Source organism: Simochromis diagramma, unplaced genomic scaffold, assembly GCF_900408965.1.
Source record: "Simochromis diagramma unplaced genomic scaffold, fSimDia1.1 OVJJ01000703.1, whole genome shotgun sequence".
Lineage (NCBI taxonomy): Eukaryota > Metazoa > Chordata > Actinopteri > Cichliformes > Cichlidae > Simochromis > Simochromis diagramma.
In genome coordinates this window covers 123,773-141,554 of record NW_024386914.1, presented here as the reverse complement: position 1 = coordinate 141,554, position 17,782 = coordinate 123,773, and the positions used below count along the sequence as shown (strand labels likewise).

Genomic DNA, 17,782 nt, shown 5'->3' with positions numbered 1-17,782 from the left:
TTATTTATAGAATAGAATAGAATTCAACTTTATTGTCATTGCACATGCACAGGTACAGGGCAACGAAATGCAGTTTGCATCCATCCAGAAGTGCTTTAGTGATATAGATATATTACAATAAATATTAGCAATAATATAGATATGTGAGTATATTACAGAAATGGGTCTATTATGTTATAATACACACGGTATGAGGTATGTTGTGAATATTCTATAACTATAAGTATGTACAGGCTGTAGTGAGTACAAGCTATGTACAGGATATAAATATGAAAAACTATACAGAATATGAAATAAATAACTTTACAGAATCTGAGATATACAGCTATACAGAAATGGGAACTATGCAAGTTGTAAACAGTTGTAGGATTAAAGATTATCGAATGTACAGAATGATTATTTACACAGAGCTATACAGTAGTGCAGGTAAGATAAGTGAGATATAATTCCTACAGAGGCTATATAAAGTGCTAGTGGTTAAATTGTCAAATTACTAACTTAATTGTGGTCATTGTGGTCTAGAAAAGAATAAATTAATGAGTGGATAATTTTGATAGTACATATTTTTATTGTAAAATTAATAGATTCGTGGAAACATGCTTTTATTTTGATGGAGATGTGTTTCCGGGTTTTCCATACGCTGGTGCATGTAAATCACGTGACTTCTTCACATATCAGTTATAATTCGAAACTACGTGACAAAACTTTCTTAGTTAAACCTGCTACTTTAAAACAAGCTCTGATGTTTGACCAAGAAACTGCCAACAAGTGAATCTTAGTAGAAAAGAAAGTGACAGATGTTAAAATCAGCGTTATTTGTGTTTCTCTTCTCCAGTTTTCTGGGACGTCTGGACTGTGCAGGTAAGCCGTTTGTACCTGTGGGAATAAATCTGTCTGATCATCGAGATGAGGGGCATAGAAATGCTCAAAGGAAGTAATTTTGCGGATTTATGAAATGAATTTACTCAGTTTTCGCGTTAGAACGAAGTTATCCACTGTTTCTGTTTCTAGTTGTTTGAGTCAGTGTATCAATGCAGAGTAAATGTACGTGAGCAGGTAATGACGGGAGAGGAACTTAGAGTTAAAAAAAATGTATGTTAGCAGTGGCGGCTCCTGAAAAAAATCTCAGGGGGGGCAATTTTTATGATATCGACTAAAATGACCCATTTAATGAGTACATCAAACAACACAATTTTAATTTGTTGCTAGGTGATTAACTCATACAGTGATACCTCATGCCCACTAGATGGCAACACACAACAGAAAGCTTTCCTCTAGCTACATAAGTTACAGGTAGAAAGCGAAAGAAATTAGCATCCAGTAGCCTTTAAGCAAAAATGAATGTGTCCACTTACTCATTACTTAGGCTACATCAATCCAATGTTGTGTGGTGTAATCAAGCAACAATATAAAGCCGGCTGCATCATATAAATCAATATGCACAGCCTGTCAGCCACGACTTGCGCTGGAACCAACTCCGACAAAAAGTCCTGTTGTATGCTTTTGACTTCTCCTTCGTTGCCTGGGTTAGTTGAATTTCGGGCTTGTCAGGTCCCAACTCTTTAACTTGCAGTTTTTCTGCCATTGTCCTTCTGGCAAAAGGGTAGGTTAGAAGCGATCTAACCGAATTTGGGGGAGGCTGTGCCTCAACCGTTAACAATACCGCTGCCATCGTCTCTCTCTGACCTTATAGCTCACTTAGGCTACTGACTGAGGTAAAATTCTAGAACAGCAAATCTTCGCGCGTTTTCTGCAGGGGCGCAATTTTAAGCGCCCCCAAACCATTTAATTCAGCGACGCTGATAGGTCAAATATTTATTATTTTCCCCTGGCAACCATTTAATGATAGGCTATTTTCGCTGCATATCAAGGGCGCTTTGACGAGCACCCCAGAAGAAGAAAAACACCGTTTGTTGGTTGAACTTTAATGAGTCAGCTGGTGAAAATGTTAAAATACGCCTGGCTGTATATGGGCACACACATAGTAAAACTATCATTGATGAATTTTTTAAAAATATATATTTTTACTCCTCCACATTTGGGGGGGCGGAGCCCGAGCGCCCCCTATGGGCCAGCCGCCACTGTATGTTAGCTATAAGAAGAGTTTAGTTTCATTTTAACTTCGTGTAATGGCGGAGTCGATGAGGAAGTTTCACCTGATTCTCTGTAAGATCAGTTGCGCCGCTGGTGTGCGCGAGTAAAATTTAAGATTAAGCTTTAACAAACTCAAGCCTAAAGACCAGCACAGACGTGTTTATAAAACAATTAAGTTTCATACATTAGCACATTTTGTACTCCCTGGTTCCAAAGTCAATAATCAACAGATTTTTACGGGATTATCACTTCACACTGACGATACACTATTTCTGTGTGGAAAGCTGGAGGAGGCTGTCAGTACATTTAAAAGAATATACTTCATATGCTGTATAAGACAGGAAACGCAAAAGAGCATGTTGTAATGTGGTGCAATTTTGTTGGCATTGTCCCACAAATTGAAAACAATACCGTGCATGTCAAAATAATGGGCAGGCCAGTGTTTAAGGTTTAAAAGATGATAAAGATGCAGTGTCTGGACTGACACTTGGAGATGACTTCAAGTGTTCAGGTTGGTTTTGAAATTGCATGTTTCCACCTGTATTGGCTTTGAATGCTGGGAACATTTCAGTCATTTGATGATCATTATATGTTTTTATCTGGGAACAGATTCCGATTGACCATGTGTGAAGTGACATTATAATTATCAAGTAGAAATAAAATATGTATATTTTATCCATGTAAGATGCCAAACAGGCAGGTGTTTGAGCACCATCTGGGGTCTGTCTGTGCACCTATGCTATAAAGGTGATCTGTATCTCTGTTCATGCTCCAGCATAAATTTGTATACATTTTAGTGAAAATCAGGATCACATCATTTTACTGCTTTATATAAATCAGCTAATTAGAACTTTAACTATCAAAATAAGCAAATTCATGAAAAAAAAAACATTAACAAGCAAAGAGAATAGAGAGAAATAAAAAGAGCTTTAATTACTGAACTTCCAAATATTCAGACTGTCACGATTTGCGTCTGTATTATTTTAGTAATCCTTCCAGAAACAAAGGGAAGTTTGTGATTTTTGTGTAGTAGGGGAGACCGGGTATAGTAACATTTTTGACATTTCTATCTGTAAATTGGAACTCTTTTAAAATGTAATGCAAAGTATTTACATGTCTCGGCTATTAAATAGTGCAGCTATTTTCTCTGCAGCACAATTACCCATTGCATGGTATGGTCTCAAACACAAAGAGTGAAATGTTACAATTAACCCCATAGTCTGGGTTAGTTGTAACATATCCTGGGGTGAAATGTAACACAATGAAATAAGGGTACTAATAAAACATCAACATGTAATCTTTGTTTATTCAACACATGAATGCACTTAGAGACATTTATGTAGCTGTGTGTGTGTGTGTGTGTGTGTGTGTGTTGTGTGTGTGTGTGTGTGTGTGTGTGTGTGTGACAGAATGCAGAAATCTAACTTTTGAACATATTCCAACCCCCCAAAAAGACAAATTCTGGAATTTTCTGCAACTGAATATTTCATTAATTTTGGCTGGTCTTCCTTGAGTTTGGCCTCATTGGCTCAGTGGGCATTATAACTACAACTCTTGCACCAATTTGAATATAACAATGAAGCTGAAAAATGTAGTTGTTCACCAGCATCGCAATTCCATTACTTTTTATCATGGCTTACCTTGGTGTGGTTTGCAAAGTGCTTCAGAAAGATGAGGAAATCTGTTTCTTGCATTCATCCTGATTTATTTCCACTACCAGTACTTCCTACTAGTCCATCTCTGACACAGAGGTCTGCATAATGTATGTGTGGGAACACAAACAGTGGAGGAATTGTGTTGCCAATGGCATTAACCGCATATACAAAAGCGACCAGTGAACCTCTCTCTGCTGATGTCGTTGCCCCAACTTGTGTAATATAAGTTAAAGTAATAGTGTGGTAAGTTGTAACATCTGCATTATTGTTACAACTGACCCAGACTGTTGCTGTTACAACTGACCCAGACTCCTATAGCCATGAACTAGCTAACATTACAGCCAACGGCTAAAACATTAGCACTAAAGACCTACACAGAATATATCCCCATAGACATACAAATAACATAATTTAAGTTTGATGAGTTTAACTGCAAAGCAGATAATGCTATTAGAAATTGAAATAAAGTAGAAAAACTTACTTTTTGGCATACAAATTACTTTTTTCGTGTTAAATTGTCTGTGTTTGACAAAATGTGCTGATTTTTCACATGTGATAGCAGAACTGAGTTGGGCATGCACAGGATGAGTCACATCATTTGAAACTTAGCCCTGATTGGAGAAATTGGAAGTGTTACAACTGACCCACGTTACAACTATCCCCGGTCTCCCCTATAATTTATTATTATTAAAAAAAAATCCTAATTTGTGGAACTTTTAACAAACAGAGAACTGAAGTGACCAAAGGGTTGATTCCTTACATCTTGTTATGGATGCTTCATTGTATTATAACTTGCACTGGTTTATACCACAAACATCAGATGATGACACACTCTCTCTGCTAACTCATCACAAATCTGTCATATTTGTCAATGTGAAAAAATGCCTGTTAGTACAAGTGGAATGGAAGCACAACAGTTCTCTTATTTTTTTCTCATGATCTGTTCTATGGTAAACTCAGTTTAAAGTGAAAATACTGTTTGAAATATTGAATTAAAATTATTTTGTTATTTTTTTTCTTTTTAAGACAATAAACAGACCAACGTGAAACATGGAGACAGCGTTACGCTGACGTGCTACAGTCCCAGAGATGTCGTCGTCCTAATGTTAAAGTGGAAAAAACAGGACGAGCAGCGTTATGTTTTATTCATCAGAGAGAATCGCATTTATGAAAATCTCCAAGATCCATCTTGTAAAGGTCGAGTGGAGTTGACAGATCCAGAGATGAAGAATGGAGAGCTCTCTGTGATTCTCAAAAATGTCACCGTGAATGACAATGGAATATATGAATGTTCTGCAGCATACAACCAACAGGAACCTCAACTTTTGAACAGCATCACTCTGACAGTTGATCCATCAGGTGAGTGAGTAGAGGTGTGTGTGTGTGTGTGTGTGTGTGTGTGTGTGTGTGTGTGTGTGTGTGAGAGAGACGGAGAGAGAGAGCAAGAGAATTGATACAGTTTTAAAATGATCTTTAATAAATAGTATCTGGGCCAAATGTGTGCAAATGCTTAACATAGGAAATGATTACAAGACTTATTTTATTCAGTCAGACTTAAAACATGCATAATATTATTAGCCTATAGAGTTATGTGCCATCTGAGCACAGTATTATGCAAATGGTCTTACTTTGTGTATTTGAACAAACAGTATCTTTCATAAAACATTTCTGGCAGTGTTTCTCTGACATCCACTTTCACTTCAAGGTGGGAAGTGTGACACTGTGGCCATGTCTCCCAAGATGAATCCCTGAGTAGTGACAGAGCATATCATTTTTTAACATGGTTCTCTCGTCCTTGTAGGCTGCTGCGCTTTTTTAAAAAAAATTGAAATTGCACAACATGCGCATATATCCTCTGGTATGTCACGTGCTTTTCCATATTGTATAAATAGTCCTGGTGGACTCCCATAAACAAAAATGCCAGGGTCATTTTTTGGTCCCAATCCAGCCCTGGCTGAGACACGCTGACAGTAACAGTAGAAAATGAACGTTTGGTAACAAAATGAATGAGCCAAATCAGAAAGTGCTTTATTTTAAAGCATGTGTCTCTTCTGGTCCCCTGTGGGGTTTTTCCACAAAGCATATGAAGAAATTGTAACCAGTTCAGCTCTATTTACAAAACACATCATCACTTATACAGACATAAAAAGATCTATAAACAGGGTTTAGTATGTTGAAGTTCATAGTTTAACATACAGTACTAGATGTGTTTAAAACAAATAATGTGAATATATCATCAGGAACCTTTTTTTTCTCTCAGCATCAGCTCATCATCTGTCATGTGTTCTGAGTTTACAGTGAACATGCTGTTTGAGTTGAAGGTAGAAATGAAGGTATTTTCAAAAAACTATAATACTATAAAGATCTTTAGTTTCATTTTCCTGTCATTTTTTTACCTCATCAACAAAATTATACTTTAGGGAGACTTCATTTACCAGTGGCAATTTTACATATTTACAGTAAGTTGAAACAGTGAACATGAATCACAAACAAACAGAAGATATAACCAGTTCACATGACACAAAAATAAAAGGAGGGAACTCACATACCTGTTTAAAATAAAAACAAAACAATACAGCAACTTCACTTTACTGGACTTCTGCATGAACACCTTCAAGGGAGAGAGAAGGATAGCGGACCACATGAGAAGCCACGTGCATGCTCCTATGCTCTCATCTGAGATTGGCTAACTAGCATGTTATAATAAAGTGCTGTACTCGACAGAAAAACGAATTCACACTAAAACATCAAACAGAACTGTGAGACAAAATGCACAAAGGGAACGAGCAGTGTTTGAATTACTTTTAGTTACTTTAACTGTGTTTATTCGCTCTGTAACTGAGAACACTAGCTTACGCTCACCTCTCCTCAGCGGGGCCTCTAGGCGACTGAGGAAAATAGCGCGCAGCTACAGGAAGTGACTTCGTGGGAAGTCAAAGGTCACACAAACAAAATAAAAGCTCCCAAAATATAAATACAGAAAATAAACATATATAAATAAACACATATACATAACCAATACTGACAAAGCAAGGTAACACTGCAGGATGGATCTTTGGTGAAATATAAATTATTTTTTAATACACCCGTTACACACCTTATAGTCCAAAAAATACGTACTGCACACTGTAGTTTAATGTTGCAAAGCACCTCTTTTTAACTTCAGTGGATATTATACATGGTTATGCTCAGGATATGTCAGCCCATTTCTACTGGAAATGCCTTTTGGTTAAACTTTCAGCAAGGAATTTGCATTTGCACTGTTACATTTTTATAAAGCTTTAATGTACATAAAAACCAGTTTCTTGTTTAAGTGAAAATAAATGGAAGGTTTTCTTTTTACTCAGCACACTGGTGTCTACTGCAGTGAATATAATGGGACCTTAAGAGAAATGACTACTTGGCTGTTGGCTCTCCACTGTACACAAAGGTGTAACTAAAGCTTATGCTTGTTCTATGGAATTGCAGATGTCTCTGTTTCCGTAGGATGTGGTTGGTTAAAAACATTTTATAAATTTCCTTTTATTATTGAGTTGTTTGATATTCATCCTGTCAGGGATCTGTGCAGACATTAGCTGGACTTTCAAGCATGAGGAAATGTGTTTTTAATACAATTATCAGTGAAAACAAACAAACAAGTTAAAAACAAATGGGTGCATCACGGTGGCTACATGTACATGACATTTATTCACGTAGAGCAAAAAGTCAAACTCAAAAAAATGTTTAGCTGATTATGGTTCAGAAATCACACAGTTCAGTTTAGGCGAGCACTGTTTAACAAACCGAACTTTAAAGCTCCCAGGCTCCATCCTGTGTCTGTGAAAACACCTGAAAGCACTTTGTAGGACTCACTTAAAAGGTACATTTTAAGTGTAGACCATTTTGATATATATTTTATCTTTATCTAAGTCAACAACAACATGTTTAAAGTTAATTTAAAAAAATACTTTCAATTATTGACTTTAATATGCACACCAGCTTTATTATTGGGGGTTTTCACTAGATTAAAAGCAAAGCACACAGGTTGGACATTTGTTCTATTTTTTATGCATTTTTTATGCAAGAAATGTACTCAGGATAGAAATCTTCTACAGCACCTTCTACAAAAACAATAAAATAAAATAAAATTTAAATTAAATTAAATTAAAATTAATGAATAAAACAGTAGTAACTGGTATGACTTTACATTTACTTTTGTATAGGCTCTGGTGTTTTCCAAAAGTAAAATCAACATATTTTAATCAGTTCCTCTACAGACAAAAATCTATCATCAACATAAAAAGATGTATAATTCCCTCGAAGCACAGGCAGACACAAGTGGTTTTCTGTCACTGGTTTATTTGAAGACTTCTCTCCAAAGCCACCGTGAAAACTATACAGCATTAACAAAATAAAACTCAGCATAAGACACAGCAGTAAAAACACTGTACAACAAACACGATAAATAAATAAATAAATACCTCGTTGGCTGCATGCTGCAAAAAGGGAATTAGCCGCCGTTCTTCTGAGGTTTCCTTTAACCGTTTAACCGTGTGTAGTCAAAGTCCACTTAACATGTCTTTCAATAAAAACCATCCTTTCTGCGCGCTTACAGGTGTTTTTCTTCGTTCTACCCAAAGAGGAAACTAGCGCAACTTGTAAGCGAACTTGACTTTCAAAATAAAAGCACCAAACGTTGACTACAAAAAACAAACAGCTTAAACAATTTACAATCATGACATGGATCTTGACAAGATAAAGAAATAATCCAAATTATATACAATGTCATCATGCCAACAGTTACAAGATCTATAAACACACGTGAATATGTCACCAGTAAAGCTTCGTTATTCACTTATCAACTCTCATACATATTTTTCTTTTTCCATCATCTTATCATCTGTTTTGTGATATGTTCAGTTTAAAGTAAGAAGACTGCTTGAATTATTGTATTGAAATTAAATATTTTGTTAGAACTGTGTTACTGATTTTTCTTCCTTTTTTTTCTCATCTTTTTCTTCTGTGGGCCAAAAAGAGGTCAAAGTAACACAAGGAGAAGATGCCACTCTGGAGTGTTACGGCCCCAGTGATGCTACTAACGTACTGTTGAGGTGGACCAAACCTGACCTGCAGATAGAGGGTTATGTCATTTACTTAAAAGACGGTCATTTTCAGGGACACCTCCAGAATCCCTCTTTTAAAGGTCGGGTGAAGCTGAAGGATTCAAAATGGATGAAGAATGGAAACTTCTCAGTGATTCTCCAGAATGTCACCATGAACAATTCTGGAACATATGAATGTGAAGCAGCATACAACAATCAGCCAGTTCAAATTTTGAACAGCACCAGCCTGACAGTTGTTCCTCCAGGTGAGTGAGTAGAGTTGAGTGTGTGTGTGATCAGAGGTGAAGCTGCTTCCTGGTTGTTGATGTTTGTTTCTAAAGATGTTGTTGATGAGACTTTGTAGAAAGCAGCTGGTCTGAGTGATGTGATCAGAGTGCAGTAGATAATGTCTGACAGCAGTTTGAAGAGGAAATGGATTCTGTTCTGTTCTTCACTCATCACCTACCTGACAGCTGACACCTCACACCTGTTTCTCACCTGCAGGTCAGACAGGAGGACAAAGTGGAGATGGAGGGAAGGAGGCTGAAGGAGAGAAGAGTGGATCTGTTGGACCTGGGGTCTGTCAGTTTCTGCTGTGCTTCTTGTTGTTGCTGTTGTTGTTGGTGGTTTTGTGATCTACAGAAAATGTAGGAATTCAAAATACAAGTCTCCTTCTGAACAAGGATGACAAGTCCAATAATCGACGATGAATGATACATTCGCGCATGCGCAGAGTTTTTGATGGGTGTGACCCACCATATCCCAGAATTCATAGCACAGCCCAGTTTCCCACAATGGTTTGCAGCTACTTAGTTTTAATTTTACTCTTTTTAATCTTTCTGGGTTACAAAAGAAACTTTTAAGATATTTTCAGGCAAGAATGTAGCTCTGTAAACTTCAAATATCTGCTCGGTTTATCAAGACATCACACATTAAATGTCTGTTACTCAACAGCCTGATAGCTCGCCGGGGTTCAAGGGTCACTAGAGCTGGCGAGAACAGCAAACTCCCGACGCATCATTTTCAAACCCAGCCTATTAATTTGGACACGGCTGTAATCATGCACAGTCTGATTTGAGCATTTACAACACAGAAAAAGTCCAAACACTAACACTAAAAAAAGTAGCCAGTTTGGGATTTCTTTGGCTTTAAACTGGATGAAAGCAGTAAACCAAAGGATGTAACTAAAGTGGTTTGCCACTTGTGCAGACGTATAGTGTGAGCAAAGGACTCAAACATGACTAACTTGCATGAGCATGTACGTGTCCACCATCCAACTGGTTTTTTCTGAGGCTACTGCCTCTCTGTTATGAGTTTGAGTAAATGACTCGCTGCATTTGGGCGCACTCTGAGGAGGGAGCATTTGCTCGCAGATGAAAGAGGGTCCTGTTGAAACAGCGCTTTGATTTTATTTTTCTGTTGACTGCTTCTGTTAGCTCCATCATTATTAGCCAACTTACTCATGGGCAAATAAATAAATAAATCGCTCTTGTAAAAACTATCGACGATGGGATAGTCGATGTATTCGTCCAATCGCCCAACCCTAAACGGTAGATCTGTTGGACTCATAGTTGGTCTTTCAGTTTTTGCTGTTAGTGGTGTTGTTGGTTTTTGGATCAACAACACATTCTGTCAGTGTCTTTACCAGCGTGCACTGCCTTATTATTTCTCTGTAATTCCAGTTAATTGTAAATTCAGAAGACTGTTGTGAAATGACTTTGCAAACACTGTGATCTGTAGTGAGAGCAGGAAGCAAGTGGAGTTATGCACTGGTGAGAAGACGAATGAAAGTCAGTATAAATAACACAGAATACATGTGAGTGAATGACAGAGAGATACAAGGAGTACAAGTAGTGACTGTTTGCCCCAAATCAAAAGTGTTTTGTTTGTTTGTTTAGAAACATGTTTTTACAAATAAAGTTTTAAGATGTATCAGTGTTTTGTATTTCTTTTTCAGTCCTTAGCAGAAAGACAATAACAATAACTTTATTGATTGCAGAGTGAAATGAGTCTTGAGAGGAAAAGAAAAGTCTGACCTCTCAAATCAGTCTGTGCAGCTTTAGTCTGATCTGGAATCAATCCAAAGAAAATGGCAATGTTTAGGAAGTAGATGTGTGAATGAACCCTCTGCATCTACAAACAGTTATTACATGAATAACAGAAAACCCATGTAAACCTATGTTCCTGTGTGATGGAGCTTTGTTCAAGCCTGGTGGCTTCAGCAGTGCTGGGAACAGTGGGTGTGTTAGTGGGAGGTGCTTAAATGAAAAGGCCATCAAATATATATAAGATTTGATAAAAGGTTTTTTTGGTATGTTTTATCAGTTAAGTTAATTTACTGTGGTGGTTTGTGGCTCAGCTGCAGGGTGACCCACACAGGTGACCTCCATCATGTAATCCTGCCGCCCTATTTGAGCAGGATGCTGAGCTGTGCTGCACTGGAGGCTGCTGGAAAGCTGTAGAAGCAAGAGTGAACACACTGTACATAAAATATTCATGTGCCTGCAGTGTTATGTGCCTCAGGTCCTTTCTGTCACAAATACAGATTAGAGTAAACTAATAAAGAGTACAATAAAAACACAATGGCTAACACACAAATAATTTTATTATGAAAATCCCAAATGAATTTATGTGTGTAGGTGTGAAACAGATTAAACAGCTGTTTGCCTAAATGTTAAAACTGACCTCACAGCTGGATACAAAAACAGGAACATTGAATTGTGTGACTGTTGAGCAGAGGAGTTATGGAGCCGTATTCCTGGTGCACAGAGGTTAGTTGGAGGACCTGATCGCTGACCTGCCTGAGCAGGTATGATTTCATTCCTTGTGTTGGAGTGCCATCTTGTGGAGCTTTTTAGAATCTGTTTGGTACAGCACAATTTGGAGTTTGAGGCCTGTTTCAATGATCTTTATTCCTTATTTATTTTGTAATGAACCATTTGTTAGTTCATCGTAATTTTTTTCTCTCCAATGTTTCTTGTGATTCTCTGTAAAAGTCAGGCTTTGGAACTCAAAGATCAAAAATATGTTTCATGTGTTTTTTGTATGTGTGCTCCTGAATCTGCTCCTGAAAGATGTCTCAGTGAGTTTATAGCATTGGAGGGAGTCATGTTTCCCTCTTTTCACCCTAATTTACGAATAAATTCTTTACAAATCCTACCATGTGGATTCATGGATTTTTTTTTCATATTCTGTCTCTCACAGTTGAAGTGTACCTCTGGTGCAAATTACTGACCTCTGTCATCATTTTAAGTGGGGGAACTTGCACAATCGGTGGCTGACTAAATACTTTTTTTGCCCCACTGTGTATATATATATATATATATACATACATACATATAACACCCAGCACACCCCTACGTGCGGTTTATCCTTCGGGTCCTCTACCAGAGGCCTGGGAGCTTGAGGGTCCTGCGCAGTATCTTAGCTGTTCCCAGGACTGCGCTCTTCTGGACAGAGATCTCTGATGTTATTCCCGGGATCTGCTGGAGCCACTCGCCTAGCTTGGGAGTCACCGCACCTAGTGCTCCGATTACCACGGGGACCACCGTTACCTTCACCCTCCACATCCTCTCGAGCTCTTCTCTGAGCCCTTGGTATTTCTCCAGCTTCTCGTGTTCCTTCTTTCTGATGTTGCTGTCATTGGGAACCGCTACATCGATCACTACGGCCGTCTTCTTCTGTTTGTCTACCACCACTATGTCCGGTTGGTTAGCCACCACCATTTTGTCCGTCTGTATCTGGAAGTCCCACAGGATCTTAGCTCGGTCATTCTCCACCACCCTTGGGGGCATCTCCCATTTTGACCTCGGGACCTCCAGGTTATACTCGGCACAGATGTTCCTGTACACTATGTCGGCCACTTGGTTATGGCGTTCCATGTATGCCTTGCCTGCTAGCATCTTGCACCCTGCTGTTATGTGCTGGATTGTCTCTGGAGAATCTTTACACAGCCTGCACCTGGGGTCTTGCCTGGTGTGATAGACCCCAGCCTCTATGGATCTTGTACTCAAAGCTTGTTCTTGTGCTGCCATGATTAGTGCCTCTGTGCTGTCTTTCAGTCCAGCTTTGTCCAGCCACTGGTAGGATTTCTGGATATCAGCCACCTCCTCTATCTGCCGGTGGTACATACCGTGCAGGGGCCCGTCCTTCCATGATGGTTCCTCGCAGAGGCGGAGCCAGACATTTGAAACACCCGGGGCTTAGCCCTAAAGGGTAGTATGCATGTTGGATTTTTTTTTTTTTTTTTTTTTTGGGGGGGGGGGGGGGGGGGGGTGTTTAGAAATGACTGAAAGATTAATAGGCTCTGTTTTGAGTTTTGTTCAAAAAAGAATGACTTCATATAGGGAAAAATATATATCACATATGCAGGACACCTTAAACTAGGTTTTTAATTAAGCAGCAAGGCAGAACAAAATCAGGGCTGTATCAAGACACGCGGACTAAACCCCAAATCAACCAGACCCAGAACTGATCCGGAATTAAAACAGGACTACAACAGTTCAAAATCAGGACTACTTAGGATTTAACCAAGACAGAACCAGAATCAGAACTAGATGATAGTAGCACTAAAAATCATCATAGACCTGCACTACACTTATTTTTTACTTCTACCAAAGTCCACTATTTAGATTGAGAAAAGTTTATATAATTATTCAGCCTTGTTGTGCAAACAAGCCTGCATAACTTAATAAATATAGAATTTGAAAAATAACAAACCTAAAAAGAAACACTAGGTACGAGATACATGAGTACCTATGATACGGTGATACTTTTGGTAAACAACCATTTGACTAACATGTGTGTCTCACCTGCTCTTGTTCATCTCTGTTCTGTCCTCATTCTCCTCCATCTCTCTCTCTGTTCCTCTCTCTCCTTCTCTGTTCCTCTCTCTCTCTCTGTTCCTCTCTCTCCCTCTCTGTTCCTCTCTCTCCCTCTCTGTTTCCTCTCTCTCCCTCTTTGTGCTGACAATCATCAAATATACAATTGAAACCAGATATTTACAAACTCTTCAGATAAAAACACTTTTTTAATTGTAACGTCAAATCAGACTAAATGTTTATTTTTTTAGATTGATAAATATAAAAAGCGTATTTGTTAACTTTAAGAGTAAAGAGAGAAACTATCTGTATTTCTTAATTGTAAATGGCACCAAATTGTATTCAAAACTGAGCCACACTTATGGAGCTCCACAATTCTTCTCCTGGTGTTTTGGTTGACATCTCTTGATTTTCCCATTTCAAAGAAACAGGTTCTGTGTTTTGCCTTATATGCATCCACAGCTGTGCCACCAGTTTACTCACATGGACTCTACTAACCTATCAGAAGCTTCTTCAGCTCAGAAGGGAATCGTCTGGAGTTTTCTTATTAATTAACAATAAACTTAGTGTACATGTACTCCTAAATTTGATGAAAGTGATAAAAAAATAGACAGCTATGTCCAGGCACGTGCAGAGGGGGGGGGGCTAGAGGGGCTTGAGCACCCGCCCCTTTCCTGATGCGTGCCCAAGGTGCCCTTTTGTTGAGGCAACTTTTTTTTTAAAAAAAATTATTATTATTTTTTAATGTGTGTGTGCGTGCGGAGTCTTGTCTGTGCCCCTCAACAATAATATTTAACTATTAATCACAGTTTTGCTAAATAAAAGGATCTGGCTTGCATCAGTCACATGATCACATTTAACCAATGATCGCCCTCGACGGCAGAACGCGCTGGTTACGAGCCGGGAACGAGCTCACAAAGAGCACGCGCATTTTTAGCGGTCCGGAGCTGTAGGAGAAACACAAGTTAACTCAGAGACACAGACTGATGCGACAAAACCAGTAAGTAGGTGTACAGCGTACACTGTAGTGTGTAGCACCCAGGAGTATCAGCTTATCACGTACACGTTGGTAAGCTGTCTTGTTGCAACTGACGAACTGAAACAAACGAGCGTGCTGTGTGTGCAACAGCGCGACAAACATTACCTGTCCTTTTATTAACTCCAGGAGTAGTGCTGGTCATAGCTGCTGGCTACCTGTGTAAGGCTGTCATGGGTCTGTAGCTCTGTCACCGTTTTAGGGAACATATTTAGTTTTAAAGTATTTAGAAACATATTTAGCTTTAAAGTAAGTTTCCGGGCTTTTCCTGCCTTTCTGGAGGGATTATATTTCACTAAAAAACGATCTAATATGCATGTCCACATAATTATGCATTATTATAATTATAATATATTAAAAACACACGCTGTATTTTAAAGAACATACATTAAGAAGCAGATTATATTATATTTATATTTTAAATAAGACAAAATTTGGATTTTACAGCAGTAAAATGATTGTATCTCTACAGTTTAAACATGTAATAAGCTTTGCCCTGCACAGAGTGGATAGTGAAACAAATGGAATCATCATAAATACATTATTTCATATTTATTACTTCCCCCTCATTGCTTTATTATTGTAGCTCTAGTAATAAATAATGATGTAAGGATTCTGGATCAGCACCATGATGCCCATAGTATATACAGTATTCTGAAGAAGGTCTAAAATGTCACTGTGTGTGCGTGCATGTGTGTGTTTTATTTAGATGGATTTTTAAAAAAAATATTACTCATGATATAACATTGTCCAGACATGGCTGGTAAGGACATGAGGAGGAAACAGCAGGAGCTGTGTGAGGCTACTAAAGGCAGTGCTATAACATTTTTCTGTCATCATTTTATTATAGATTAAGTGCAAGAGTTGTTAGGTGTGGATAATTAGATTATAGTTTATTGCAATAGCAAGTTGTGCCTTGTTCTCAGATAGACAGCAAGTGGAGAGTGATATATGAGATGATGGGATGGAAGGAAGAAGAGAAGCAAAGAGTGATTCACAGGCAGAGCCTAAATTATTTCTCACAGTTTTTTGTTGTCCTTATGGTTCCAAGCGCTGTCACCAATCTTTGCATTTTGTTATTATCTCATGACACTTGTTTAATCAGCTACCATCTCTCCTATGGACTTTTTAATGTCTACAGTCTCAGATCAACACAGCCCTGCCCTCCAGGACTATCCACAGCAACCCCTCAACAGCAACATTGTACCCATCAGGTAAAGCATCGGCTACGTTTGCTTTGCCTTGTTGCCCATATTAGATTCTTGATGAATGCGTGTTGTTGTTATTCAGCCTGGTTCAATGTGCCCCTTTTTAACTTTGAGCACCCGCCCCTTTAAACCTCTCTGCACAGCCCTGGCTATGTCTCTCTTTATTCTGACATTTAACTAATTCAAAAGATATTTCAATATTTATTTATCCAAAACAGAACAAGTTTACTCTAAATTGATGTTGTACAGTAAAAAAATGTTCTTGTGTTTTCCATAAAGTGTATGTAAATATCTGGTTTCAACTGTGAATATACTGCTATGTACTGAAATTCCTCTTGTTTTGCATAGAAATATGCTGAACAACATACAAAGCATAATATATAAAATACTACCAGAGTTTTTTCTTTGAAAGAAGCTCCTTATGTCCATTCTTGTATATCAGTGCATTACTGAAACCGGTTTATTTAGCCGTGGAGGGAAACAACTGAAAATATGAAATAAACACACGTAAGCTAAGACTCTCTAAAGAAACAGCATTGTTGTTGTTCGGCTTTTCATTTCACCATTTGTTGATTCACTTGAAGAGCAAGTAACGTAATATGGGTCATGTGATCAGTTTGATATCAATCTTTCGTGATACACCGTCATATTTACATTATTTGTACAGTACGAATGATTTGCTTTGGTACCTGGTCGAACTTCAGTTCTCCTCTGTCTGCCTGACTCCGTTTCTCCAACAGCTCACTCGCAGGCAGCAGCTGCCCCGCCCCGCTTAGTGCCTGAGCTCGGATCATACCAATATTAGGGGGGATTTACGCACAGTCGTAGATTCCCACAGTGTGCACTATGTGCTTCGAATATTGTGTGTATTTTTTGTTTTATACAGTTGTCAGCCAGGCATCTAACTATGAAAAAATTACACTCGAAAAGACCCCGGGCTTCTGACAAAACAACCAGGAGTATTAGCCCAGTAAGCCACCCCCGCTCTGCCACTGCTGTGGCTCCAGCAAACATCAGCTGATACTGGAAATTAATATTAAATAAATTCTAACAACAGCTGATCAAGCTTTAACGTGCTGCTGTTGTTTAGTGCGACATCCACTGGTTTCCTCTTTGTGGCGCAAAGTGGGCGATAAACAAACAAGAGAGAAAAGCCGATCAGCTGATCACTGATCAGTTTCATGATTGAAGTAGAAACGGGAGAGGGAGGGGGGAGAATGAAAGAAGAAGAGGCAGCTGTGCAGCAAAGACACAGAATAACTCCAGCTTTGTGCCTTTTTCATTGTAGCTGAATTACGGGACAAACTGTTCCTTTTCACCTCAATAAGAAACGCGTAATATTTTCTCTGAATACCAGACGGGACGGTTGGCAACTCTAATAACTTATGAACAAAATAAAGTTCAACATCAGTAACATAGCACCACCCAGCTGTATAGAAACTCCGTCATGCTAGCTAATGTTTAAAAGAAAGTGTTAAATGGGTCTCTAAATATCTGAAATAAAATGTTCATTAATCAGTGATTTGATAACAAATAATTTGTTATCAAATCAAATGTGATTTACATATGGTGGTCCTGAAACATTGACCCTGACCTACTTAGAAATGTCTGACAGTCATGAACAGTAAAAATTAGGATTTCAGTCCTGCTTCGATTTGATTTGTACTTTCACTCATATTTCTATGGATGTAGCATGTTGCAGCTAATGTGTGCTCCACCCTGTTGCACACATTTGGTCACTTATGACAACAACAACAACAAGAAACACTGCTGTGAAATAATTGAAGCTACAAACTAAATGATCCAAAATCAGTCGATCTTTCATACTGTCTGTGGGTCTTATGAGCCAGGCTGTGACAAGGTGGGGGCTCACCTGGGATTCAGACCC

At 38.4% G+C, this 17,782-nt stretch overlaps 1 protein-coding gene across 1 annotated transcript; it reads left to right on the top strand.

Annotated features, from left to right (window-relative positions):
- Positions 1-674: 674 nt before the first annotated feature.
- On the top strand, positions 675-10,762 carry LOC120736316 (polymeric immunoglobulin receptor-like). Its single transcript, XM_040036344.1, has 4 exons — positions 675-861; positions 4,776-5,108; positions 8,764-9,096; positions 9,335-10,762. The coding sequence occupies exons 1-4, from the start codon at positions 798-800 to the stop codon at positions 9,463-9,465; spliced, it is 861 nt and encodes a 286-aa protein (XP_039892278.1). The 5' UTR covers positions 675-797; the 3' UTR covers positions 9,466-10,762.
- Positions 10,763-17,782: the final 7,020 nt, after the last annotated feature.